The sequence below is a fragment of the Dermacentor silvarum genome, chromosome 3, assembly GCF_013339745.2.
Source record: "Dermacentor silvarum isolate Dsil-2018 chromosome 3, BIME_Dsil_1.4, whole genome shotgun sequence".
NCBI lineage: Eukaryota > Metazoa > Arthropoda > Arachnida > Ixodida > Ixodidae > Dermacentor > Dermacentor silvarum.
In genome coordinates, this window is record NC_051156.1 from 17503186 (window position 1) to 17530629 (window position 27444).

Below are 27444 nucleotides of genomic sequence, written 5' to 3' on the forward strand. Positions count from 1 at the left end.
CTCGGCCTCTGAAGTAGTTTTTTAACACTTGTAGTTTCATACACTTCCATTTGTTAGACTATATGGAACATAGTCCGCTATAGTCCCACTTTGCTGTTGCACTCTCGCTTGCTAGGACCGCCCGTGAGCGTAACGGCTTGATGATAATTGAATCACGTTTATGCAGGGACGACGATAGAATGATGTAAAGGAATGACGTTGATGGAACAACAAAGGCCGTATGATGACGACGGCAGATGACGATTCCTAAAAAATGGCGGTGGTATAATAACGGTGTGATGACGACAGCATGAGTACAATGGAACTACGACGACCACATGTCGAAGCTGGCCTGGCATGACGACGATGACACTCGCACAACGTCATGACGACGACGGTATGGCAAAGGATGCATGAATGCGATGATGGCATCACAACGGTTGCATGATCATGATTGATGACGAATCCTTGATTGCGGTAGAATGACGAAGGAGTGCCGTCGATGGATAAAAGTAGGCGCTATAACGAGGACGGCATTGGGATGGCGTTACTGATGTGATGGAAGTGGTAAATCGACAGCGTGACGACGGCGGCATGACGAGAGCCTAATGTCAAATGACGACGAGCATGGCGACGACGACGCAATAACGACTATGGCATGACAATGGCAGCGTAATCACGATTGAATGACGTCACAATTACCATATAGTGACGAAGATGGATCGATGTTGATGGAACGACGAAGGCGCTATGATAATGGACAGACGTTACTTGACGATCGTAGAACGAGAGCGTGACGACGACGGCACGTCGACCATGGCATTACTACAATGGCATTGCGACCGTCGGATGGCCAAGTTCGACTATGGAAAAAATAGCGACGGAAAAAGAGTGCGACGGCAGCGCGGCGATGGCACGAGAATGAATGCATGACGCCGACTGTATGGCACCGACGCAATGACGACGGCACTGTGGGGTGGCAAGACAATGACGTGTATCGTGAAGCCTGTGTGACTGCGATGGCGTGACGACGACGTCAGGACGAGGGTTGGATGACGAAGCGGGAGGGATGATGGTGGAACGACGGCCGTGTGGAAACGAATGCATGAGGACGACGATGGCATGACGAGTGTCAACGATGCAACGACAGCATCACGACCATAAGGCCCAATTAGACAGCTGAGATGGCATGATGAGTGTCGGATCGCAAAGCGGGAACGACCATGACGGCATCGCAACCACGAGCATACACATGGTGGCCCAAGTTGGTAGATAACTTGTGTCTCGGTGTCGCCGTATAATTGCCTAGATAGATGGCGGACGTAGGCAAATATTGCTAATCGTAATAAAAGAGTATGGGAAACAAACCCACGAGCGTGCATACAAACTCATGAGCGACTTAATATGCAAAAACGAATCTAAGCGTATGTAAACTTGTAATAAGTCGAACTGATTTCTATCGAAAGTTTGCTGGGGCCTTTTCAGATAGATAAGACCTTAACAGGAGCGAATTGGATTTCTGGTAAAAGCAGTTAGATTCACCGAGCAACTTTTTCATCTCTTTGTTTGGTGAAAGGCAACATACCTTGAAATATTACCCTTGGGGTGACGTATCAGATCTCTTGGTAGCCTGGGATGTGTTTAGCACGCCCATTTGATGTATGACACAACTCCTGTTAGCGGAAATTCACGACACAAAGACAAGTTTAAAGCCTTGACCCAATATGTTCTGTATTGGGGTTGAAAATCTACGTGTCGGCGAACTTGCCCAATCGCAATGTTTGCTTGTGCAGGACGTCTAGAAGTGTGCAAGCTACTGCTTGAGCGCTCTGCAGACGGGTCCCTGACTGACCGGGCAGGGGCAACACCTTTGCACTACGCCTGCTCCTCCTCATCTGAGCGGGCGGGCATGCTGGTCGCGCTGTTGCTGTCGCATAACCACGGGGCCGAACATCTGGGCGTGGCTTTGCAGAGCGCTGCCCTTTCTGGCAACATGGCAGCGGTGCGTGCCCTGCACTGCTATGAAATGCACCCAGAAGCTACAGGTAAGTGGATAGTTGCTTCGTGAGCAGCGCTTTACGAGAGCCTGAATCCTTTGACTGGCGTAATGGAGAAGCACTAAGTGAAGAAGTGAGCGGACAAAGGGTGCGGCACACAAGATGTCATGGCTAATCTAACGACCGGTAATGAGATGAAAGAAATGGCAGTTTCGTCGGAAGGCATTGATAGCAAGGTTTAGCACTGCGCACGCGGTTTTAAATGCGAAGCATTTCTTGGCGAACATTTACTACTTTGACAGTATCTATCTATCTATCTATCTATCTATCTAGACGCCTACGACTTTGTGTTGTTTCGTTAACTTGGTAGGTAGCAAAATTGGCATAGTCACAGGAGTCTATGACAAACATAAGTGATAGGTCATGACATAAATCTCATGACATGCGCGTCATGTAGGTCATGATAATGACCCAGTGAAAAAGATTACCACTCAAAAAGACAAATTAAGAAAAGAAAGCTTCCCTTTAAAAAATTACCGCATGTCCACGAAAATCTACGGGCGCGGTGGTCGGCCACGCTACTCAGCTCAGAACTCCTAGACCAACTTTGGGCCGTCCAGCGAGCCATGGATGCCGTGCGGGAGCAACAGCTCCCAGTGGCCATCTAGGCGGCCCCAGGCCCGGGCCTCCCAATCGCAGGATTTCAAATAAAGTTATGTCACTCATATCCATGAATTTAATGATGATGAGTGGGCGAAGCACCGGGGGATCATTCGGGCCAAACGGCGGCAGCGTTCTCCGGAAGCCGGAACCGGAAGTGGAACCGGAAGCGGAGCCGGAAGTGGAGCTGGAGCTTGGCGTACATATACTGTACACACACACAACACACACACACACACACATATATATATATATATATATATATATATACATGTGTGCAGTACACATGTACACATATACATGCTCTGGTATACACAGTATACATACAGAGCTACGGACAACGGACTACGAGGGACAAGGGTCGGCCCTAAGGTGCTTAGCCCCTAAAACCACTGAAATGGGTTCGGACGTGGGCACTAAGTAAAGGAAACACTAAAGGATGATGGTAGAAATTATAGCCATGAGCATGACTCAGCAAAAAGGACAATGACTCAGCGAAAAAAGCTTAACACTCAACGCCAGTGGAATTGGTTCGGACGTCGGTACTAAGTGAAGGAAACACTAAAGGATGGTGGTAGAAGTCATAGTCATGAGCATGAGTCAGTAAAAATGACAATGACTGAGCGAAAAATGATTGACATTCAGAAACCACTGAAATGGGTTCGGACTTAGGTACTAAGTGAAGCAAACACTAAAGGATGCTGGTAGATGTCATAGTCATAACCATGACTGAGAAAAAAGGACAATGACTCTGCGAAAAAACATTAACACTCAAAAACACTGAAATGGGTTCCGACATGGATACTAAGTGAAGGGAACACTAAAGGATGGTGGTAGAAGTCATAGTCATGAGCTTTCACCTTAAGTCACCTTAAGTCATAGTAAGGCTTTCACCTTAAGGTCTCTTAGGTGCAGCTAAAGGGACTTGACTCCTGATATGAATGTCATGACATGCGTGTCATGTAGGTCATGAAAGAGCCGCCTAGGTCTTGGTGCTCTCAGGGTCTTTTCGTTAACTTGGTAGGCTCCCCGCTCACTGCTTCGCATAACATCGATTTCCACAGGGCGTGGTATCTGCCGGCTTTTTTAACAGTGCGCGGTGCAGCTCGTGAGATCACTTGTGCTGCGTAGCAGGAACAGTGCCCTGGCACATGCTGGCGCGATGTGGCGTCTCCGACGTCGCACATTATTTGCTGACGGCGTTTGTCCGCGCCCAGTGAATTGATTAGATAGCTTTAGCAGGATGTTTCTGCACATTCCACTCGGACCATTTGTGGTAGGCACATCGCTGCTCAGCAATGGGTCTAGTCTGCGCAAGCGCAGCGCTCATGCCAGTAGCGCAAGCCACAACTTGAGAACAGTAAGAATTCAGTAATAACAGCAATAACATTGCACCAGTGGCATTGGTAAAAGACATTAGAGCGGCCCTAGCCTAAAGTCGTCCGCCGCCTCAGATCACTGCAGCTGGCGGATAGTTAAAGCCGTTAGTATGCGCATATGGGCAAGCTTGCACTCGGTTGCGCAAAGCTTAAGCATAGCGAAACTTACTGGTTGTTACTGCTAGGTTTTAACTTGGTTGCTGCTACGTTGACTTAAGTACGCATGTAGGAAGGTATTCTCGAGCGATCATTTTCGGAGGTACCTTCCCTTTCGCGACATTTCGCGTGACTAGCGCTGGGCGCGTCGGTGCCTACGAGTGACAGCGTTCCTGGCATGCCACAAACGCAGGCAGGCTAACCAAGGTTTGTGCCAAGAACGCTGCTGCTAGCCGACGCCGAACACGTTGAGAGAGAGAGAGAGAGAGAGAGAAATGAACTTTATTAAAGAACCGGCGGAGGTAGCAGGGTGCCACGCAGGGCCCTCTTGCTACCCGACTATATATGTGCAGTCATCAAGTTGCGTCTCGACGCTTACGCCGGGGGACCCAACGTTCTCCACGAGGCTGTCGCCCCTGGGTCCCGTCGGGTGCGTCCCTGCGCGTTTGGCGAGCGAGAGCTGTCTCGATCCGCTGGACCGCCTGTAGTTGTTGCTCTGAGTCCTGAGCCGATACTTCACGGGCAATGTCCGTTGGCAGTCTGCCTGGGTAGGCCGCTGCCTTTTCCAGATTCAGTTTACAATCCCACAACACGTGAGTTAGCGTGGCGGTCGCACTGTTACACACACTACACTTTGCGCTCTCGTAGACGTCGGGGCATATGAAGCGCGCGAGCGCAGGCGTGAGCACCGAGTTCGTTTGCAGCTGTCTGTAGAGTACCGCCTGTTCTCTGGTGAGCTGCGGGTGTGGGTCCGGCATGGAGCGACGTGCGCTCCGGTACCATTCCAGCACATCCGCGTAGCTCGTTACCAGTTCGGCTTCTTCTTCGTCGTCTTCATCGTCGGTGGCTACTCCCTCCGCTGAGACGAGGGACGCTGGTGCCACCACGCGGCGAGTAAGACCTCGCGCAGCGGCGTTCGCCGTCTCATTGCGGTTTGGGGAGGTGCTCCCGAAGTAGCAGCCTTGATGCGCCGGGAACCATCGGAGACGAGTCCGCAGTCCGTCGGTGCACTGTCTGTCACTGCACTTCACAACGCGCACCGCACTGGCACACACATTATTTCTGCCGTTGTTCCGAACCGCTGTGTGCGAGTCGCTCAGGATCGTTGTACACTTGTTGTCGGCGAGGGCCAGCGCAATGGCGGCTTCTTCCGCCTGATGCGCTTGCTTCGCACGGACGCTGCAAGCACTGTAGATTTCGCCCGTTGTGGCGCGTATTGCTACGGCCACGTATGTGTCTTCTTTGTCTTTGTATTTAGCGGCGTCCACGTATAAGGCGCCGTTATCGTTGGCGTGTGCTTCAGTGAGGGCCTTGGCTCGTGCATCTCGTCGGCCTTGGCTGTGCTCCGGGTGCATGTTCTTTGGTAGGGGCCCCACCACCAGTCGGCGGAGGGCCCTTTTCGGGAGGGCGTGATGTCTCTTCGCTTCGTTGTCAGTAGTGTTCGTGCCTTGGCCTAGTCTGGCCAGGATGCTTCGTCCCGTTCGTGTGGTTTGGAGTCTCTCGCGCTAAGATGTTCTTTGCGCTTCTGCGATTTCTTCGAGGGTGTTGTGCACCCCCAGCTTGAGCAGCTTGGCTGTGCTCGTGCAGTTGAATAAGCCGAGCGCAGCCTTGTATGTCCTTCTGATGGCCGCATTTATCCGGTCGCGCTCCTGTACTTTCCAGTAGTGGAACGCGCCTACGTAGGCAGCGTGGCTGATGGCGAAGGACTGCACCAGACGTAGTAGGCTGGCCTCCCTCATCCCTCTGTGCCGGGTCGCAACTCGCTTGATGAGTCGCGTGGCGATACCCATCTTAGTGATGATCTTGTCGACGGTGACGCCGTTGCTCCTACTGGCTTCGAGCACCATGCCTAGGACACGGAGCTTAGAGACTTTCGGAATGACGATGCCGTCTCTGGTTCGGAGCACGATCTTCTCCGAGTCTTCAGTGGCTTTCTTCCTATATCGCCCGGGTGGTGGGACGATCAGGAGTTCGGACTTTTGTGGCGAGCATCGGAGACCGGTGCCATCCAGCTGATCTTCTATTGTGTTCACTGCTTCTTGTAGCGTTTCTTCGATGTACCCGTCGCTGCCGCCGGCAACCCATAGCGTGATGTCGTCCGCGTAGATCGTGTAACGGACGTGCGGGACTCGCGCGTTTAGTCGCTCCGCAACTCCGATCATGACCAGGTTGAAGACCAGCGGCGATATCACGGAGCCCTGCGGTGTGCCGACGCTTCCGAGGGTCTTTTCTTCTAGTTGTAGGTTACTCGCTTGTATTTTTACCGTTCGGTTGGACAGGAAGTCCCTTATGTAGTTGTAGGATCTTCGTCCAAGTCCTAGCCGCGAGGCCTGCGACAGGATTGCCGAGTGGCGTACCTTGTCGAAAGCACTCTGCAGGTCTAGGCCGAGAACTGCTCTATTGTCGTGAGTGGGAGCTGATACTTCCAGGATTTCATGCTGGAGTTGTATCAAGGCGTCTTGGGTACTGAGCTTCTCTCGAAAGCCGATCATTTCGTCCGGGTAGAGGCCCTTGTCTTCGAGGTAGCGGTTCCACCTATTACGCATGATGTGTTCCATCACTTTTCCGACGCAGGACGTCAGGGAGATGGGCCGTAGATTTTCAATGTTGGGTGGCTTGCCGGGCTTCGGTATGAGGACCGTGCGAGCCGTCTTCCATTGTTTCGGTAGTTTGCCTTCTCTCCAGCATTGGTTGAAGTATCTTGTGAGTGCTGCGATCGCCCAATCGTTGAGCTTACGCAGCGTCCGGTTGTGAAGCCGGTCTGGTCCTGCCGCCGACTTGCAGTTGAGCTCTTGTAGTACCGCTCGGACTTCCCATTCTTCGATCTCTCGATCCAGTTCTGGGTTGTGCGGTCCATTGTGGTCGGGGTGGATCTCGGTGGCCGCTGTGGGGAGGTACTTGGCATTGATGCGCTTGCTGGCTTCCTCTTCGCCTAGTGTCTTGACGGCAGTGTAGATCGTTTGGGCAAGCCTGTGCTGCTGGTGGCCTTTCGTGGATTTATCGTCCAGGAGGTGTCGCAACACTTCCAAGTCTGTCCTTTATGTAGTTGTCCGTCCGCAGCGCTGCACGTTGCGTGCCATTGCTGCGTGCATAGTTCTCTGCTGTATTTTTCAATGGCGCGACCCAGCTCGGCGACTCGTTTCCGTAGCCATCGATTGTGCCGTTGCTTTTTCCATCTTCTTTGCAGGGATTGGCGAGCCTCGATCATGTGAGGCAGCTTGCTGTCGATTTGCGGTACTTCCTCTTCTACGTCCAGCTCGGCGGTAACCGAGTCGGCTGCTTTGGTTACGCGTTCCGTCCACTTCTCGATGTCTTCGATGTCGTTGTCGGCTTCATCGAGGGTTGCGCGGAAACGCGTCCAGTCTGTGAGCTTGTGCTTGAATTTCTTTTGGTCGTTGTGTACCGTTGTGGGTATGTTCAGTTCTATAATGTAGTGGTCACTGCCCAGGTTGTGGCCAGTGTTGCGCCAGGTCGCCGTTCCTCTTGCTTTGCCGGAGAGTCGAGCGAAAGTGAGGTCCGGGTTTGTGTCCCTCGTAGTCGACGTTCCAATTCTTGTAGGGTTGCCCGGATCTGTGTAAAGCACAAAGCCGGCGTTTGAGGCTGGCCCGCAGATAGTGAGCTCTGGTTTCTCCACATCGAAGCGCAGTTCCGCCGTCACCGCACCGCAGACGGTCAAGTACGACTATGTCGTGAGTGCGCTCAGCCCGACCACCACAGCTTTTATCCGCGTCGTTCTGCTCACTCCCCCATCCGACAACCCCTATGGCATCCTGAAACGGGAGTTACTACGACGCACGATTGACTCCGAGTCGCGACGCATTCAACAGCTTCTCTCATCGGAGGAACTTGGTGACCGAAAGCCGACCGAGCTGCTTCGCCGCATGACTCTGCTACTCGGAGGCAGTTCATCTTCAACGGACTCAAAAATCCTCCGCGAGCTCTTCCTTCAGCGTCTACCGAATCAGGTACGGATGATTTTATGTGCCTCACCTACGGCAACGTCCATTGAAGACTTAGCAACAACGACAGACCAGATCACGGATACTTCCCATCCTTTCGTATCTGTCATCGACCGTTGTCAGGCGCCAGTCTCGAGTCCGTTACAGCTAGAGCAGCGCTTTGATGAACTCAGCGCCTCAAACGCACAGCTTGCTTCGCAAGTGCATCACTAACTACTGAGCTACTATTTGTTGGTACCAGGCCCGATACGGCACTCGTGCACGTCAGTGTCGTCCACCGTGTAACTTTTCGGGAAACGGTCAGGCCAGTCACTAATGATGGCAAGTGCTACCGGCAAGTTCACGGTTGCTGCATATTCAGCAAAATGGTTCTAGCTAAAGCTTACCATCGGATTCCTGTGGAGCCTTCCGACATTCCTAAAACCGCAATGATCACACCATTCGACATGTTTGTATACGTCCGCATGTCCTTCGGTCTCCGAAATGCTGCTAAAACATTTCAGCGGTTCGTTGACCAAGTGCTACGCGGGCTGACTTGTTGTTTCGTTTATTTAGACGACATTCTCGTTTTCAGCCGATCTGCTGCGGAACATGAATCGGACCTGCGTAAGGTCTTCCAACGTCTCCGTCAATACGGTCTCGTTATCAACGTCTCGAAGAGCGAGTTTGGCGTCGATTCCCTCGATTTCCTCGGGCATCGAGTTGATCAACGTGGCATCCAGCCCGTCTCACTCCGCGTTCAAGTCATTAAAGATTACCCGCAACCGTCGACCACAAAGAAATTGCTGGCAATTTCTGGGCCTCATCAATTACTACCGCCGTTTCATTCCCCGTTGTGCATCCATCTTGCAGCCGCTGCACAGTCCGCTCTCGAAAAAAACCCAAGCAAACACGCCTCTACTATATATGGACGAATGCTGCCGAAAGTGGTTTTGCCACTGCCAAAAATGCTCTCGCTTCCGCCACTCTTTTAGCGCACCCGAAGCCAGATGCGCCAATTTCCGTTAGGGGGGACGCGTCCGACATAGCTGTTGGCGCTGTTCTTCAACAGCTGGTTGACAATGCTTGGCAGCCCATACATTTCTTCTCGAGGAAACTGACAGTGCAAGAAACTCGCTACAGCACTTTCGGCCGCGAACTCCTGGCAATCTACCTCGCAGTCCGCCACTTCCGTCATTACCTCGAAGGTCGCCGGTTCTTTATTCTCACCGACCACAAGCCACTGATTTATGCTATTACTTCCAACAGTTCCTCACACACGCCACGTGAAATTCGCCAGCTTGCCTATATTGCAGAGTTCACTACCGACATTCGACATATCAGTGGTACCAACAATCCCGTTGCTGACGCCCTGTCACGGAGTGACATCAACGCAACTCAAGTCGCTCGTTCCGGCATCGACTTCATGCGCCTAGCTACTGCTCAGCGCACAGATCCCGAACTTCCGACACTCCGAACTGCGAACAACTCCCTGCGCTTGTAAGAGGTCTTGCTAGCTGGCTGCGACTATACCGTCAGTTGCGACGTGTCTACAGGTCCGCCATGACCGTATGTCCCACAAGAATTCCGACTACAGGTCTTCGACGCTCTACACTCCTTATCGCACCCAGGAGTGCGAGCTACGCAACGTCGTCACCTCCCGCTACCTTTGGTCCCGTATGAATGCTGATGTCTGTTGCTGGGCGCGGTCGTGTATCTAATGCCAGCGTGCCAAGGTCAACAGACACACCATGAGCGCGCCGGGTGATTTTCCACCACCAGACGTTCGTTTTGGCCATGTTCACGTCGACATTGTGGGTCCGCTGCCACCGTCTGCGAACCAACGTTACATACTCACTTGCATCGACAGATTTACCCGCTGGCCGGAAGCAATGCCGCTAAGCAACATCGCTGCAGAATCTGTTGCAGAGGCTCTTGTGCACGACTGGATCGCTCGTCATGGCGTGCCACACAACATAACGACAGACCGAGGGAGACAATTCGAATCGTCCCTCTTTCGGGCTCTCTCCCGCCTTCAAGGCGTAACACACATACGAACCACGGCTTACCACCCCAGTTCCAACGGCATGGTGGAACGCTTCCACCGTCAACTGAAGGCATCACTGCGTGCGCAGGACTCAACAATGCCATGGACAGAGCGCCTGCCTCTGGTTCTACTAGGTCTTCGCACCGCGGTGAAAGAAGACACACAGTGTTCATCCGCTGAGCTGGTTTTCGGCACGACACTTCGCGTACCCGGCGAGTTCCTTGCCTCGGAACCGACATCAGCTGAACTACACTCTTACGCGGACCGCCTGTGAACTACTATGGCTACTGTCGTACCACCGCCGCTTCGTCAGGATTGCAAAACCGTTTATATGAGCCCATCATTACGTCATACCAGCCACGTCTTCATCCGTCACGATGCCACTCGCACTCCACTACAAACACCTTACGACGGTCCTTTTAAAGTCCTCAAGATCCTGAGTACTTCACTCTCCTTGTTAACGGACGCAGAGAGACGATATCTATAGACCGTTTGAAGCCAGCTCACATGTACGCTGGCAACGCCATCACAAGCAGATAAACCGCTCGACGGCAATGCCTTCGTCGCTAGGGGGGGGGGGGGGGGGAGCCATGTAGTGGACAGTGTGCTTCACGTCCGCGAAAGAAGAAAAGCTCGACATCATGGCCGCAACATCAGCTTAGTTGCCCGACGAATAAAATGTTTGCTTGCTCCGAGTCTTCTGTTCTCACACCGACATTTCGACTCAAGCCCACCGACAGAAATTCACACGGATGCTAGTGGTGTCGGCATCGGCGCTGTTCTTTCGCAACGAAAGGCTGGCTTCGATGAATACGTCGTTGCCTACGCCAGTCTACGCAGCCGCGCACGTTGCCTAAGCCAATTATTCCGTTAGAGGAAAAGAATGCTTGGCAAGCATTCTTTTCTTCTAACGGAATAACTGGCTATCATTTGGGCCATAACTAAATTCCGTACTTACCTCTACGGCCGCCCATTCGACGTAATAACCGACCGTCATGCCCTCCGCCGGCTGTCGTCCTTAAAAGATACTTCAGGTCGCCTCGCTCGATGGGCGCTCCGCCTCCAAGAGTACGACATTCGAGTGCTGTACCGCTCTGGCCGTAAACATTCGGACGCGGATGCCCTGTCCCGCTCCCCTGTGTCAGGCCAGCCAAATTATTCGAAGGTACCAATATGCGAGTCCTCCCTTACCGCCACGGAGATGCATTCGGACCAGCAGAAGGATCGATGGATTGTCTCTATGCTGGCTTTTCTGTCCAACCCATCAGCGCCTTCTTCTGACCGTACACTGCGTCGCCAAGCGCACCACTTCGCTGTTCGTGACGGACTCCTGTACCGCCGTAACTACCTCTCGGACCGCCGCAAATGGTTACTCGTGGTCCCACGGTATCTCCGTTCGGACATATGTGCAGCGTTTCACGATGACCCACAATGCACGCATGCAGGAGTACTAAAAACGTACGCGCGCCAGCGACTCCGTTATTAGTGGCGCGGACTGCACCGATTCGTCCGCCGATATGTGCGCTCCTGCCTCGCTTGCCAACGCCGCAAGAATACCCCTTGTTCCTCAGCTGCCCCATTGCAACCTTTGCCTTGCCCAGGACGCGCCTTTGACCGCGTCAGAGTTGATCTTTACGGGCCCCTGCCGAGTACTTCAGACGGCAACCGCTGGGTGATTATGGCGATAGACCATCTAACGCGTTACGCGGAAACTTCGCCTCTGCCCATGCGCATCTGCGCGTGATGTTTCATTGTTCCTTCTGCGTAACATCATACTTCGCCATGGAGCCCCCAGAGAATTGCTAGGCGACAGAGGCCGTGTGTTTCTCTCTGAGGTTATAGAAGCCCTACTCAAGGAATGCCACGTAATGCACCGCACCACTACTGCATACTAATGGGATGACTGAGCGCTTTAACCGTAGTCTTGGCGACATGTTATCCATGTACGTCGTATCTGACCAGACCAATTGGGACCGCGTTCTACCCTTCGTGACGTATGTTTATAACACCGCCACACAGAGCACTACGGCATTTCCCCCGTTCTTTCTTCTTTAGGGATGCAAGCCTTCCTGCACAGTGGATACCATTCTTCCGTATCGCCCTGACACAACGGAGTCTACTGCCCTGTCCGAAGCTGCTGCACACGCGGAAGAGTGCCGACAGCTCGCCCGCACATTTATTACGGAAAACAAGCAGCGCCAGAAGCACCGTTGGGATATTTCCGCCTCTCCTGCACCCTATGCCCCTGACTCACTTGTCTGGCTTTGGGTTCCCGCCACCAGCCCTGGACTTTCACCCAAACTTGTTTCCAAGTACCAGGGTCCCTACCGTGTGGTCAGTCAAACGTCTCCTGGGAACAACTTGATGGAACCCCTTGAGCCACCTTCAGATAAGCGCCGCCGAGGGCGCGAAATCGTGCACGTTCAGCGGCCTTACTTCGACCCCCTGTGCTATCCTGCCCGTAGGTCGCCGGGACGGCTCCTTTTCTCCGGAGAGATAATTGTACTGAAGAAGAACGAGCAGTATGCACTGCTTCGAGAAAGACGACGACGACGAGTTGCTCGAAGCCGTGTGCCTGCGCTGTGTAACCTCTCGCTGCAGTGTTCTACGCTCTAATTAATTAAACGCGAGCGCCTCTTTACAACATAAACAATTAGAATTCATTTCATATCTCATTCTTCAATAAGAAAATCCTATTTAAGTCTTCTACCCTTTTCTACTCACTGTCGCCCTTATTCAAGGCCAATCCCCTGCGGGGGGTTGTGCTATACATATATGCACGAAACGAAACCAAACCTATATGATGTGAACCAAGAAACCACGTCGGGTATTATAGATACGTGTGGGGTGACACGCTGCAATTGTGTAGTCCTAGGTTTTTTTATTATTATTTTGTGAATGTGGCAGTCTCTATTGGCCTAGTAGTTTCGTTAGATATTGTATGTACCGGATTGTAGCGGGCATGATGCCCATATGCGAATCATTTCTTGGCGAACATATACCACTTTGCATTACGCCTTGGCATCGTGCTGTCCGACGCCTAACACGCGCGCGGACGTTCTTTCGGCCGTCTAACCCTGGGCGTGGTCCCTTCGCTGAGTCTCGGCGGTGACTGGCTCTACGGTTCGAGTGGTTTTTGCTAGCCTAACTCTCCTGGCAAGCTCACTGCGCGGTGGTTTGGCTGAGTTTTGGGTGGATTTGACCTACTCATCTTAACCATCTCATATTTACAGGACTTACCTAGTGCTTGAAGCAGCGCTGATGTCTAAAAACTCTCCTGGGCAAGGGCCCAGCCCTTGGTCAGCCTCCCTTTCTCCTGATGATTTACCTTTGGAATCTTTCTTCCGCAGCGGTGTTAGCAGCATCCCTGTCGCGCTGGTGCCCTCGAGTGGTGGATTCATCCGGCTGAACAACCCACAGGCTGTCCAGGCCGAGCTCCAAGCCATGACGCGTCACTTCCAAATGATAAGCGATGTCCGACAATTTGGAAGAGGTGGGATAGTTTGTAGGTCATCAGATCCGACCTGTGTTGCAGACCTCCTAAAGAGTAAGATTTTTGCATCTGTGCCGGTGAGTGCGTTCATTCCTCCCCATCTAGCATGCACTAAAGGCATTGTCAGGGGCGTAGACTCTCGATTGAGCCCAACTGAGACTCTGGAGAAGTTGTCTGATGCTGGTGTCATAGCCGTATACCGATGCAACCGACTCGTAAACGGGGAAAAAGTTGCCACTGAATCGGTCATAGCTACGTTTGCTGGTATGTCCTGCCCATCTGAACTAAAAGTGTGGCCACTTATTTTTAGAGTGGATCCTCTCCCTTCCCGTCCACTACAGTGTCGGAACTGTTGGCGTTTTGGCCATAGTGCAGGAGGCTGCAAATCAAATGCACGCTGTCGCGTCTGTGGTGAGGATCATTCCCCTAATGAGTGCACAGCTGAAACCGAAACATGCTGCCTGTGTGGAGGAAACCATGCGGCTGACTATGCAAACTGCTCGGCAAAAGCTAATGAAGTGCAGGTCCTCGAGGTAATTGACAGGCGAAGATGTTCGCGGCAAGAGGCTATTGCAGTCGTCAAGGACAGAGCTTTTGGATACGCTGGCGTCACTGCGAGGCAGTCGACTTTAAATGAAGACAACTTGTCTAAACTCATTGAGTCAGCAGTGGAAAAAGCGATGACAAAGGCTATGCAACATATTGTTGAAACTGTTACAGAATGCATTTCCCAAGTGTTTACCGCTCAGATGACACAGCTGTTGCAAACAGCCGCAACACCAATCACCAAATCGCTTGCTTGTGCTGCAGAACAGGTAGCCAATTCAGTCCTAGCGCCGAATACCAGATCGGACCCAACGTTTGTTGGATCCGATCCTTGTTCTTCGCGTCAGACAGACTCACAGGATGACATGGAAACAGGTCATGATACCAGGCCGCATAAGCGAACTGGTTCTCCAGTAACAGCGTCTTGTCCCTATTCCAAAAACAAAAAGGGTAATCCTATTTCTCATTCTGGCATCCAAGAAAGTACATTGCGACGGTAGTCGCTGAAGTAATTATATCAATTAGATCATCACCATAGCTTCTTTAAAAGTGCTACAGTGGAACTGTCGTTCCTTGATTTCTGCTTCAATAGACTTAAATTGCTTAACTACACATCTTAACCCTGACGTAATAATTTTACAAGAAACCTGGCTACTCCAGAGAAAATTTTAATTTTAAAGATTTTCGACTTTTTCGATTAGATCGCCTTTCACTAGGAGGTGGTTTAATGATTTTGTTGTCATCTAAATTCTGTCATAAGGCTAAAATAGCTTTCAAGTTAATGTCTCCGGAATGTGAAATTTTGGCAGTACACCTTAGCATACCAGGCTACCGTACTTTTTCGATTATAAATGCTTATTTCCCTACGGGCGTACACAGTACATATCAATTGGATAGTGCGCTTGCTAGCTGCAAAAATCAAGTCATCCTTACTGGTGACTTCAACTCGCATCACGTATCATGGGGTTACAGAACAGATGCATGTGGAACGCGTCTATGGGACTGGACCATAGATAAAAATCTTTCATGCCTAAATATGAGACGACCCACATTTGTCCGTGGCCAATCTCGCTCAGTGTTAGATTTGACGTTTTCTAGCACAAGTATTGCCGTGACATCTTGGACTACGATTGATTTCTCTACAAACAGTGATCATCTCCCAGTATACTTCGAAATTGCATGCCCATTAACATCAGTTGAGCGACAAGACAGAATATTTGTTAATTGCAAAAAATTTAAAGACTGCTTACACTCTTCCATTGCGTCATTGACTAATACTAATGACGAAGACATTGGCTTGAAAATTTGTTCAGCGTTACAGATGTCCCGACAAAAGTCTGAATTCGTAATTCAGACAGCTAAACGTACATCATCTAGTCCCTGGTGGAACAATGAGTGCTCACGAGTTTATCGCAGAAGAAAAGCTGCTTGGAAAAAACTTCTACATAATCAGAGCCCACAAAATTGGAAAGATTATCAATTTATTTCGGCAACCTTCAAACGCACTGTCAAACACGCAAAAGATGAGTACGATAAAAAACATTTTGATTATCTATCTGAATCCAAAAACAAACGTGCTTTATTTTATTTCCTTCGATCTAGAAACAGACTCCCACTGAGCGTTAATGTAGACTCAATTGTCTATACCGCACAGGAAATGCAGGAGTCCTTAGACCTATTGGCTAAAGGATTGGAGAGCCGGTTCACAACGCGTCTTCAAAATTCTGTTCTTACTCCTACATTCTCGGACTACAAAGAGATATCCTATTCGGAACTAGCACAGGTCATGTTACGGTTACCAACTACAGCGCCTGGCCCGGATGGAATAACAAATGCAATGTTAAAAATTTTCTTCCAAGAAGCCCCACGTGAGCTTCTGAGGTTGCTAAATTACTCTATTAGCAATGCATGGATTCCACATGAATGGAAGATCGCCAAAATTATTCCGTTACTTAAAAAGCAAGGGGCAGGGTATACTATCGACAACATCAGACCAATTGCGTTGACATCAAACATAGCAAAACTTATTGAAAGAGTGCTTCACGGGCATATAATGAAGTTTATTGATGAAAATCAATTGTTGAGTCCTTGTCAAATTGGATTTAGATCTGGCTATTCAATATGGCACGCGCATGTAGACCTTGAAAGTCGCATTAACATCGCCAGACAGAAAAAACAATATGCGGCGTTAGTTACTTTAGATATATGTAAAGCCTATGACAGCATTGAACATGCAATTTTAACAAATCGGTTACAGGGCCATGGCTTTCCAGGATATATTGTAGCATGGGTGCATGAATTTTTGAAAGACAGGGAATTCTTTTGTTTTAGAAGCGGCTATTCATCTGGTAAACACAAACAAACAAGAGGTGTGCCTCAGGGATCGGTACTTTCACCAATATTATTTAATATTTTACTGAGCGGAATCCCCGTTCACCCAGGTGTCAGTACCTACGTTTATGCTGACGACATCGCCTTTTTTGGTATGGCTAGTGACCTATACTCCCTTTACGAAATTTTGCAGTCCTATCTAAAGAAACTGGAAGGCTGGCTGGATAGCTTACACTTAAACCTGAATGCTAATAAGTGTGCTATCCTTGTTTTTCCCGTTAAAGACCCAGTATACATATCGCTTAACTATCACCTCGAAGATATCCCACAAGTTCAGTCACTGAAGTACCTTGGAGTTATCTATAACGGAAATCTTAACTGGCGGCCGCATATTGAATATATTGCAACAAAAGGAGCTCGTACAATGGGCATCTTGCGCAAGTTAAGCAATCGAAGAACAGGTATGCGAAGAAAATCCCTTTTGATGGTATATAAAATGTACGTTCGTCCAGTATTAGAATTTGGCTGTGTTTTATTCTCAGGTGTTCCGTCATACAAGCTTCGACCGCTAGTTTTATTAGAGCGAGAGGCGCTACGTCTGTGCTTAGGCCTTCCAAAATACGTTGCAAATGCCGTCTTATATCTGGAAGCGAGAATCCCACCTATTATATGCCGATTTCACCTTCTGACCGTTCAGACTTTCTTACGACTATATGAATCACCATTAAGCCGTCCTCAAATAATTTTCATCTCCGATCCACAATTATTTTTTCCCGTTCATTGGCCCAGGTTTCATACACCACAGATTATATTTGTGCAAAAATTACTTGAACCACTAAATGTGCAAATTCGCGATGTGCTTCCTAACAATACTCATTCAAATTACCTGGATATCAGGTTCGACGATATTTTCCCAAACCACGCAAAACTACTACCTTACAGCATCTTAAACGCCATGTTACAAGACCACCTAAGCTCCCTAGGAACAAATATTATCATTGCAACAGATGCATCACAGAGCGAGGATAAGACTGGCATTGGGATATTTTGTCCTGCACTCGACTGGTCTTTTTCTTTAAGATTGCCCGATTTTGTGCCTATTTTTCTGGCCGAGTTTTTAGCAGTAATCCTAGCTTTACGTAAATTAGACCAAACGACTACAACAGCTGCTATCCTTACTGACTCCCTTTCTGTTTGCTCTTCCCTTACCGCCTCTAATGATTCACCTATGCTAAAACTATTTTACTTGCTAGTTCCTGCCCATGTGCAATGTGTTCATTTGATTTGGGTACCTGGTCATAAAGGGTTGTTTTTTAATGAAACTGCCGATTCACTGGCAAAGACCTCTCTTTCCGGCCCTGTTCTTCCCATTCTACCAGTGACTGCACACATCACGGCGGCTAGATTTCGGATGCGATCAATTAGAAAAGCCTTATCAAACCCAGTTCTGACTGCTTCTCCAGATTATAAGCACCTGATATTTCCCTGGCGTAGCGAATCCTGTAACACAAAGATGCTTGAGGTCTCTCTCACCAAATTACGTTGCCGTATACCCTCCCTAAATTTCTACTTACACAGGTCGGGTTTGGTTCCCTCCCCCCTCTGCCCGTTTTGTAATGAGGAAGAGACGATACACCACTTTCTTCTATCTTGTCGCCGCTTTACTGCGGCAAGAAAACGTTTGTTGGAAATACCTTTTCGAAGGCTTGGCCTGGACTTAACAGAACCTAATATTCTTTCGTTCGGGGCGTCCACTTTGGGATTCAGCCACAGGGATGCTTGCTTCGCCGTCCAAACGTTCCTTACAGACTCCAAACGAATACCCTGCTAAATTCTATCCTTTTCTTTTTTTTTGTACTTTCAAATTTCTGATTACTCATTCGATATGACTTTCTTGATTTACTTTAACATATAACTCTACGCTGTTGAATACTAATTTCATAGATATTCGGAAATGTATCCTCAATATTAATTTGGAATAATCCACCCATTTCTTGGCCAATCCCCCTCCGTGGGTAGGAGCCACAGGCGTGATAGGCTACAACAACAACAACAACAACTACCACTTTGAGAGTATCTATCTATATCTATCTGCCCGCCTACGTCTTCGTGCTCTCATGGTCGTTTAGTTAAATTGGTATGTACCAAAATTGGCATAGTAGGAAATGAGTGTATGACGGACATAAATGTTAGGTCATGACACGCGTGTCATGTAGGTCACGAAACAGCCGCCTACGTCTTCGTGCTCTCATGGTCGTTTCGTTAACTTGGTATGTACCAAAATTGGCATAGTAGGAAAAGAGTGTATGACGAACATAAATGATAGGTCATGACATGCGTGTCATGTAGGTCACGAAACAGCCGCCTACGTCTTCGTGCTCTCATGGTCGTTTCGTTAACTTGGTATGTACCACAATTGGCATAGTAGGAAAAGAGTGTATGACGAACATAAATGATAGGTCATGACATGCGTGTCATGTAGGTCACGAAACAGCCGCCTACGTCTTCGTGCTCTCATGGTCGTTTCGTTAACTTGGTATGTACCAAAATTGGCATAGTAGGAAAAGAGTGTATGACGAACATAAATAATAGGTCATGACATGCGTGTCATGTAGGTCACGAAACAGCCGCCTACGTCTTCGTGCTCTCATGGTCGTTTCGTTAACTTGGTATGTACCAAAATTGGCATAGTAGGAAAAGAGTGTATGACGAACATAAATAATAGGTCATGACATGCGTGTCATGTAGGTCACGAAACAGCCGCCTACGTCTTCGTGCTCTCATGGTCGTTTCGTTAACTTGGTATGTACCAAAATTGGCATAGTAGGAAAAGAGTGTATGACGAACATAAATAATAGGTCATGACATGCGTGTCATGTAGGTCACGAAACAGCCGCCTACGTCTTCGTGCTCTCATGGTCGTTTCGTTAACTTGGTATGTACCAAAATTGGCATAGTAGGAAAAGAGTGTATGACGAACATGAATAATAGGTCATGACATGCGTGTCATGTAGGTCACGAAACAGCCGCCTACGTCTTCGTGCTCTCATGGTCGTTTCGTGCTCTCATGGTCGTTTCGTTAACTTGGTATGTACCAAAATTGGCTTAGTAGGAAAAGAGTGTATGACGAACATAAATAATAGGTCATGACATGCGTGTCATGTAGGTCACGAAACAGCCGCCTACGTCTTCGTGCTCTCATGGTCGTTTCGTTAACTTGGTATGTACCAAAATTGGCATAGTAGGAAAAGAGTGTATGACGAACATAAATGATAGGTCATGACATGCGTGTCATGTAGGTCACGAAACAGCCGCCTACGCCTTCGTGCTCTCATGGTCGTTTCGTTAACTTGGTATGTACCAAAATTGGCATAGTAGGAAAAGAGTGTATGACGAACATAAATAATAGGTCATGACATGCGTATCATGTAGGTCACGAAACAGCCGCCTACGTCTTCGTGCTCTCATGGTCGTTTCGTTAACTTGGTATGTACCAAAATTGGCATAGTAAGAAAAGAGTGTATGACGAACATAAATGATAGGTCATGACATGCGTGTCATGTAGGTCACGAAACAGCCGCCTACGTCTTCGTGCTCTCATGGTCGTTTCGTTAACTTGGTATGTACCAAAATTGGCATAGTAGGAAAAGAGTGTATGACGAACATAAATAATAGGTCATGACATGCGTGTCATGTAGGTCACGAAACAGCCGCCTACGTCTTCGTGCTCTCATGGTCGTTTCGTTAACTTGGTATGTACCAAAATTGGCATAGTAGGAAAAGAGTGTATGACGAACATAAATAATAGGTCATGACATGCGTGTCATGTAGGTCACGAAACAGCCGCCTACGTCTTCGTGCTCTCATGGTCGTTTCGTTAACTTGGTATGAACCAAAATTGGCATAGTAGGAAAAGAGTGTATGACGAACATAAATGATAGGTCATGACATGCGTGTCATGTAGGTCACGAAACAGCCGCCTACGTCTTCGTGCTCTCATGGTCGTTTCGTTAACTTGGTATGAACCAAAATTGGCATAGTAGGAAAAGAGTGTATGACGAACATAGATGATAGGTCATGACATGCGTGTCATGTAGGTCACGAAACAGCCGCCTACGTCTTCGTGCTCTCATGGTCGTTTCGTTAACTTGGTATGTACCAAAATTGGCATAGTAGAAAAAGAGTGTATGACGAACATAAATAATAGGTCATGACATGCGTGTCATGTAGGTCACGAAACAGCCGCCTACGTCTTCGTGCTCTCATGGTCGTTTCGTTAACTTGGTATGAACCAAAATTGGCATAGTAGGAAAAGAGTGTATGACGAACATAAATGATAAGTCATGACATGCGTGTCATGTAGGTCACGAAACAGCCGCCTACGTCTTCGTGCTCTCATGGTCGTTTCGTTAACTTGGTATGAACCAAAATTGGCATAGTAGGAAAAGAGTGTATGACGAACATAAATGATAGGTCATGACATGCGTGTCATGTAGGTCACGAAACAGCCGCCTACGTCTTCGTGCTCTCATGGTCGTTTCGTTAACTTGGTATGTACCAAAATTGGCATAGTAGGAAAAGAGTGTATGACGAACATAAATGATAGGTCATGACATGCGTGTCATGTAGGTCACGAAACAGCCGCCTACGTCTTCGTGCTCTCATGGTCGGTGACTTGGTAGGCTCCCCGCATACTGCTTCGCATAACATCGATTCCAACAGGTCGTGGGATCTGCCGGCTTTTTTTTGTTCTTAGTTATATTTTAATTGTGCTGTTTAAGGTATATGGCTTCTCTGTGCCTATTGTGCTTGTTTTTTTCTCCGAAAAGTGATATTGTACTTGTAGATTAAAAACTTTCTTCACTTTGTTCTGCATAGAAAAAAAAAAGAATAAACTTGGTGCAATCAAATGAAAACTCCAAATGTTGTCCCTCATGTTCTTGCAATCTTCAAGCGTGGTGACAGAATGCCATGGGTGTTAAAATAAGTACTGAATTTATATTCCCGAAAAACTAGGTACACATTTCGGCCTTCTATACCGCCCTCGTTCGTGCCTGCCTGTCTCCACCTTCATTAATTGTAGTATTTTTTGCGCAACAATACCAGCTCTACATGCTGCACCAACAAGGACGAACTCCCTTGGAAGGTGTGGTTTAATATACTTGCTTAAAAGGTTATAAGCAGTGTACTTCTGCTAATTAGCAGATTTTACGTAACCATTTGTCGAAAAAAAGCGATAAGCCTAAATAAATAAAACAGCATGGCAAAAAGAGTGCCCCCCCCCTGTCTTTCGCTCAAAAAAAAAACAGAAAGATAAGAAATACTTCGTCCCCCCCCCCCCCCCCCAAAGTCGCAATTCTGGATAAACCCCGGGTTATTGTGCATAATATTTCAAGGCGTATGCTTAGTTTTCTCATTTTCAACAAAAGTTGTGCTTACGGTATGAAGACCGGCTTTGCTCCCAGGATAGCTAAGCAGGGATTGTCACTAAGGTCCTTGTAACAAAGAACTTCTCACCAGTCCGCGCCAACTACCTCTTCGTTGTGCCCTCAGCACTGCGGTAAGACGTTCTGTACGCTCACGCCCTGTATGACGACCCTACCGCTGGACACCTGCGGGTTTTCTACCGCACACTCGCAAGGATACAGGAGAAGTATTACGGGCTGCGCCTCATCGCCGAAGTCGCCCATTACGTCAAGACATGCCGAGACTCAGCGACACAAGGCACCACCGAGAAGACTAGCAGAATGCTTCAGCCAGTCGACCCTCTTTGTCAACTGTTTATACAGCACTTATATGGAGTATTTCCGACGTGAACATCCGGAAATAACTGGATCGTCGTATCTGCCAACTACCTTGCTTGCTTCGCCGAACCAAATGCACCCGCCTCACTGATGCCCTGTGGTCTCTGTATCAAACCAACTAGTCCAAAGTCGATACTACTCTGCCTAAAGGCAGCGTGGTTGAAGTGGTGAAATTTCTTGTGGAGAACATCCTGTCACGACATCGTGCCTCAGGAGTCGTCTTCATCACCAACATACGGACGTATTTAGGGCGCAGCTTATTCAAGCCATCCTGCAATACAGCTAGACAAGTCATTGCAGGACCACCCGCAGAAGAATGGCCTTGCGGAATGCCTAGAGAGAACCTCGCCGCAATGTGAGCGACGTACGTCGAACACAAGCCGTGGACGCCGTCATTCCATATGTAACCTTCGCTTTCAATGCGGCAGCTCGTTCAAGCTGGCTTCCGGAAGGAACCCCGCGACCACGCCTGACGCCGTGCTATCGAATGCCAGTGAAGATGATCTCTCGGCATCGCTACCTATCTCCAGCGTGCCAAGGAAGCCCGACAGCTTTCCCAATTGGGGATCAAGAACCAGCCAAGAATTCATAGCCGACACTACAATTATTTAAATAAAATAAAGTCTAGGGTATTACGTGCCAAAACCGCGATGGGCACGCTGTAGGGGTGAACTCCGGACTAATTTTGATCACCTGGGGTTATTGAACGTGCATCCCATGCACCGTTTACACGGGCCTTTTTGCATTTCTCTCCCATTGAAATGCGCCCGTCACGGCCAGCCTTTGATCCCGCACCCTCGGGCTTAGCAGTGCAAGGCCAGAGCAACCACGGTGGCTACAAATTGTGACGACGCTATGTAGGATACCAGCCGTGTTTAGGTTTGGACGTCAGTACGCTGAGCTGGACTTAAAAAAAGCAAGCGCCTCGTAAGCACTTCATTGCCACGACGCTGCACTGTGGTGCACTGTTTTAGCTTTTATTAGTTATTACAGTTAGCACGAGTTAAGTCGTAGGCTCTGTTTGAGCGGTGAATTAAATTTTATGCGCAAGTGTCAAATGACCCAGCGAAATGCAGCTCCACTAACGTGAAACCTCGGGAGGTGCGAAGCATGCAGTGATGCGCCACTAATGGGATCATACTGCCTTATTGCAAAGGCTCATAGCCCCGTAAACGCGGCCTCCGCATTACGACGACAGAAGTGAAATTCTACGCCGGAATGATGAGCGGCAACGCAGCTAGCTGTGAAAGACGACGACGACGAACGCGGGAGCAGTGGCACGAGCGCGTGCCGAGCGCGAGCCACTTGCTTTACCGTGACGACGAAGACAGGAGACGCCGAGAGCCCGAGCGCATAAGGTGCTTCGCACCTAAAAGTCTCGACGCACTGGTCTATGAAATTGTGCGTGAGTGGGCGAGGCAGCAGCAGTACAGACGCGATTCTAAGACGTTGTCTAGCCTTGCGCAGTTTTACATGCGAAGCATTTCTTGGCGAACATTTACCACTTTGACGGTATTGTAACGTGGCAAAGAGGAGGAGATAGAAAAGGAGGAGAACGAAGAACTCAGCAGCAGCCACGGCTACATTTCGGTCCGCCAATAACACATTTATAGCACAAACACCAAGGGGACGCAATATTTCACCGCTTACTCCGCGGAATTTAGCATGCATGTTGAGGAAAAACATCACTTTGCGTCGAAGCCGGTTCTTGAAAGAAAGACTCATAACAGATATCATAGCCCCGGTGCCCACCAATGCCATTGTACATATACCATCAATTGTCACTTCCACTTTGTTTCTCAGCATTGTAACCGGTGGAGGTATCAGTGTCGTGTCGAGTCTGGCGACCTCACCTCCATCGGCCGCGCAGTCTACTTTCCCGACGGCGGTGGTGAGAATGAACGTCGCCTCGGTGAAGGAGAGCGACGTTGACGTGAAGAAGGTGGAGTGAGACTGCGGTCTGAAACGGGTGAGTCGCTGCGGTGATTCCGTCGGGGACTGTTGATGAGGAAGGTCGTCGACAAAGTAAAGGAGCGTGGAGACCAGGAATTGTCGACGTTAGGACGTTCAGTGCCATAGGACGTTGGCTGTGACTCGTACCACCTCGGTGCCCAACGACGCTGACGACAGAATCGAGAGATGTGTCGTGTGACACCGCAGGTATAACACACGGGAGGCTCGCGGCTAACGTTCGGGTAGGATGGGTATGTTTGTGGCTCCGAGTAGGCCGTTGCTGAACAACGGGCATATCCCTCAGCACGCTCGTTGCCGGTTTGCCGGTGGTAGTTCTGTTGCGTTCTCATTGGCCTTCTCGAGTGGTACTCTTCGACAGTGGTTGCAGTGACGGAAAGGGAGCTATCTATCTATCTATCTATCTATCTATCTATCTATCTAGCCGCCTACGTCTTGGTGCTCTCATGGTCGTATCCTTAAATTGGTATTTACCAAAATCGGCACAGTATGACAAGAGTATGACGAACATAATTGATTGGTTATGACATGAATATCATGACATGTCCGTCGTGTAGGTCATGAAACAGCTGCCTACATCTTGGTGCTCTCAAGGTCGTATCCTTAAATTGGTATTTACCAAAATTGGCATAGTATGACAACAGTGTATGACGAACATATATGATAGGTCATGGCATGAATTTCATGATATGCGTGTCATGTAGGTCATGAAACAGCTGCCTAAAATGACAATGACCCAGCGAAAAAACATTAACACTCAAAAACCACTGAAATGGGTTCGGACGTGGGTACTAAGGAAGGAAATACGAAATCATGATGGTAGAAGTCATAGTCATGAGCATGACTCTGTAAAAATGACAATGACTCAGCGAAAAGAATTCACACTCAAAAGCCACCGACATGGGTTCTGACGTGGGTAGTAAGTGAAGAAATCACTAAAGGATAATGGTACAAGTGATAGTCATGAGCATGACTCAGCAAAAATGACAATGACTCAGCGAAAAATTACTAACACTCAAAATTAAGTGGAATGGGTTCGGACGAGGGCACTAAGTGAAGGAAACACTAAAGTATCATGGTAGAAGGCATAGTCATGAGCATGGCTCAACAAAAATGACGATGACAAAGCGAAAAATGATTAGCACTCAAAAACCGGTGGAATTGTTTCGGACGTGGGCACTAAGTGAAGCAAAAGGCTAAAGGTTTATAGTAGAAGGCATGGTCAAGAGCATGGCTCAACAGAAATGAGAATGGCTCAGCGAAAAAAGATTAGCACTCAAAAACCACACTAAGTGAAGGAAACACTACAGGATGTTGATAGAAGTCATGGTCATGAGCATGGCTCAGTAAAAATGACAATGACTCAGCGAAACAAGATTAACACTCAAAAACCAATGGAATGGGTTCGGATGTGGTACTAAGTGAAGGAAAAGGCTACAGGTTGTTGGTCGAAGTCATAGTCATGAGCATGACTAAGGCTTTCGCCTTAAGGCTTCTTGTGCATAGCTAAATGGATTCCTGATGACTCATGACATGAATGTCATGACATGCGTTTCATGTAGGTCATGAAACAGCCGCCTACGTCTTGGTGCTGTCAGGGTCGTTTCGTTAACTTGGTATAGCTGACCGCACATTCTTTCGCATAACATCGATTCCCACAGGGCGTGGGATCTGCCGGCTTTGTTTCTTGGCCTTCCCGTTTCTACGACTCAACACTTCCTTGCGTTAGCGGACCCGCCTTCGTCACAAATTCCTGGTGAACCCGTGCAAATCTTTATCTGCGTTGGCGCGGACTGCACTTTCTTCCGCGGGGGACACAGTCATGGTTTGTCCAGTGACCTACCGGTACATCTGAACAACGAATGCTTCGATAACGTTAGCCTAGACCGTCCAATTATCCTGAAACAATGGCGTGACGTCACATACGGCACTGCCTACATCGCTTCTCAGTGGGCAAGGCAGCAACAGCACCGACATGGTGATATGTCTTTGGCCTTTGAGCAATACGTTACCTCCAGAATATTGCTGCTTTATGCCGCTGCTCTCTTGCCCAAGTTCCTTCGTGATATTTATTGCGATAGCAATTCTGTGGACACTCCAGGCGCGTTTCTGCCGTCGCCGTGACGTTCAGTATAAAGCCCAAGGGCGATAAAATCGTCGCCGCGTGCCGTATGCTCTATGTGCAAGTGAAAGCGTGCGAGGGTGAGCCGGCGATCGCGGCTAATCTTGCGCACGCAAGGGAGGGAAGCGGGAAGGAAGCGCGCGTCTTGCAGTCGGGCGTGAGTGTAGGGAGGGGAGGGGGCGTTCTACTGCGGGCTGCCGCGCGCGCCCGCCGGGGCCGCAAGGCTCCGTGGGAAGGGTAGGGAAAGGGGAGAGCGGCGCGTTCTACGCCGCGCGCGACCGCCCCGGCGGCTGTATTTGAAAGCCATCGGCGGCAGGGCCAAAGTCCACCCAGCGCTGTGTTTTCCCGGCTTAGTTCGCGCTGATGCGTGCGGCGGGATGAAGGTCAATTTGCGCGCGGCTGGTGCCGCGCTTACTTACTTCAGCGATTTGACAGCGAGTTTCAGCGGTCATCGAATGAGAGGCGTTCATGTTTTTTTGTGCGCATGACACCATGCTTGTTAATTTAGTTGGTATCGTTAATTCGTATAGCTGTCCACTATTTTGCTATCGCAATCGATGGTGCGGCTTTCGGGCGAAAATGAGACTTTTTGTACGCATGCACTGTGCTGTGTTTATTGCCTTTTGCTTAGCGTGGACATAGAACAGAACCCCGGCCCTCCTAATAGAACCGTTTTCCTGCTTCATTCTCAGAACTTAGCCTTTCCGTGGGAGCTCGTTCCAAAGTCGGTTCTAACTGTGGGATTAAATGCCACGTAGCCAGCCATCAAGCTAGGCGCGACGATGGAGATAGTATTAATTCCGCGGTTATTCACTGAGTTACTCACTGGTAAAAAAAAAACACTCAGAAACTCCTCTGAGAGTTGTCTAACTATGCGTAAGCATTGTGCCTCTTGCTCATCTCCACGCAGCGCGGTGTCATTATCAGTGTTGTGACACTTAACCCGGCCAGTAAAAACGACAGCGCTGCGGCGATACGAACTGGTCCGGACGGTGGCGCAAGGTACATTCAATGATAACAC

General features: G+C 49.0%; 1 protein-coding gene across 1 annotated transcript in view; it reads left to right on the forward strand.

The window, feature by feature from the left end:
• Positions 1-27444, forward strand: part of LOC119445354 (inversin) — a 369285-nt gene that overhangs the window by 140175 nt on the left and 201666 nt on the right. Inside the window, exon 5 of the mRNA XM_037709663.2 lies at positions 1773-2024. Within this exon, the coding sequence (XP_037565591.1) occupies positions 1773-2024 (252 nt within the window). The remainder of the gene's footprint in view (positions 1-1772; positions 2025-27444) is intronic.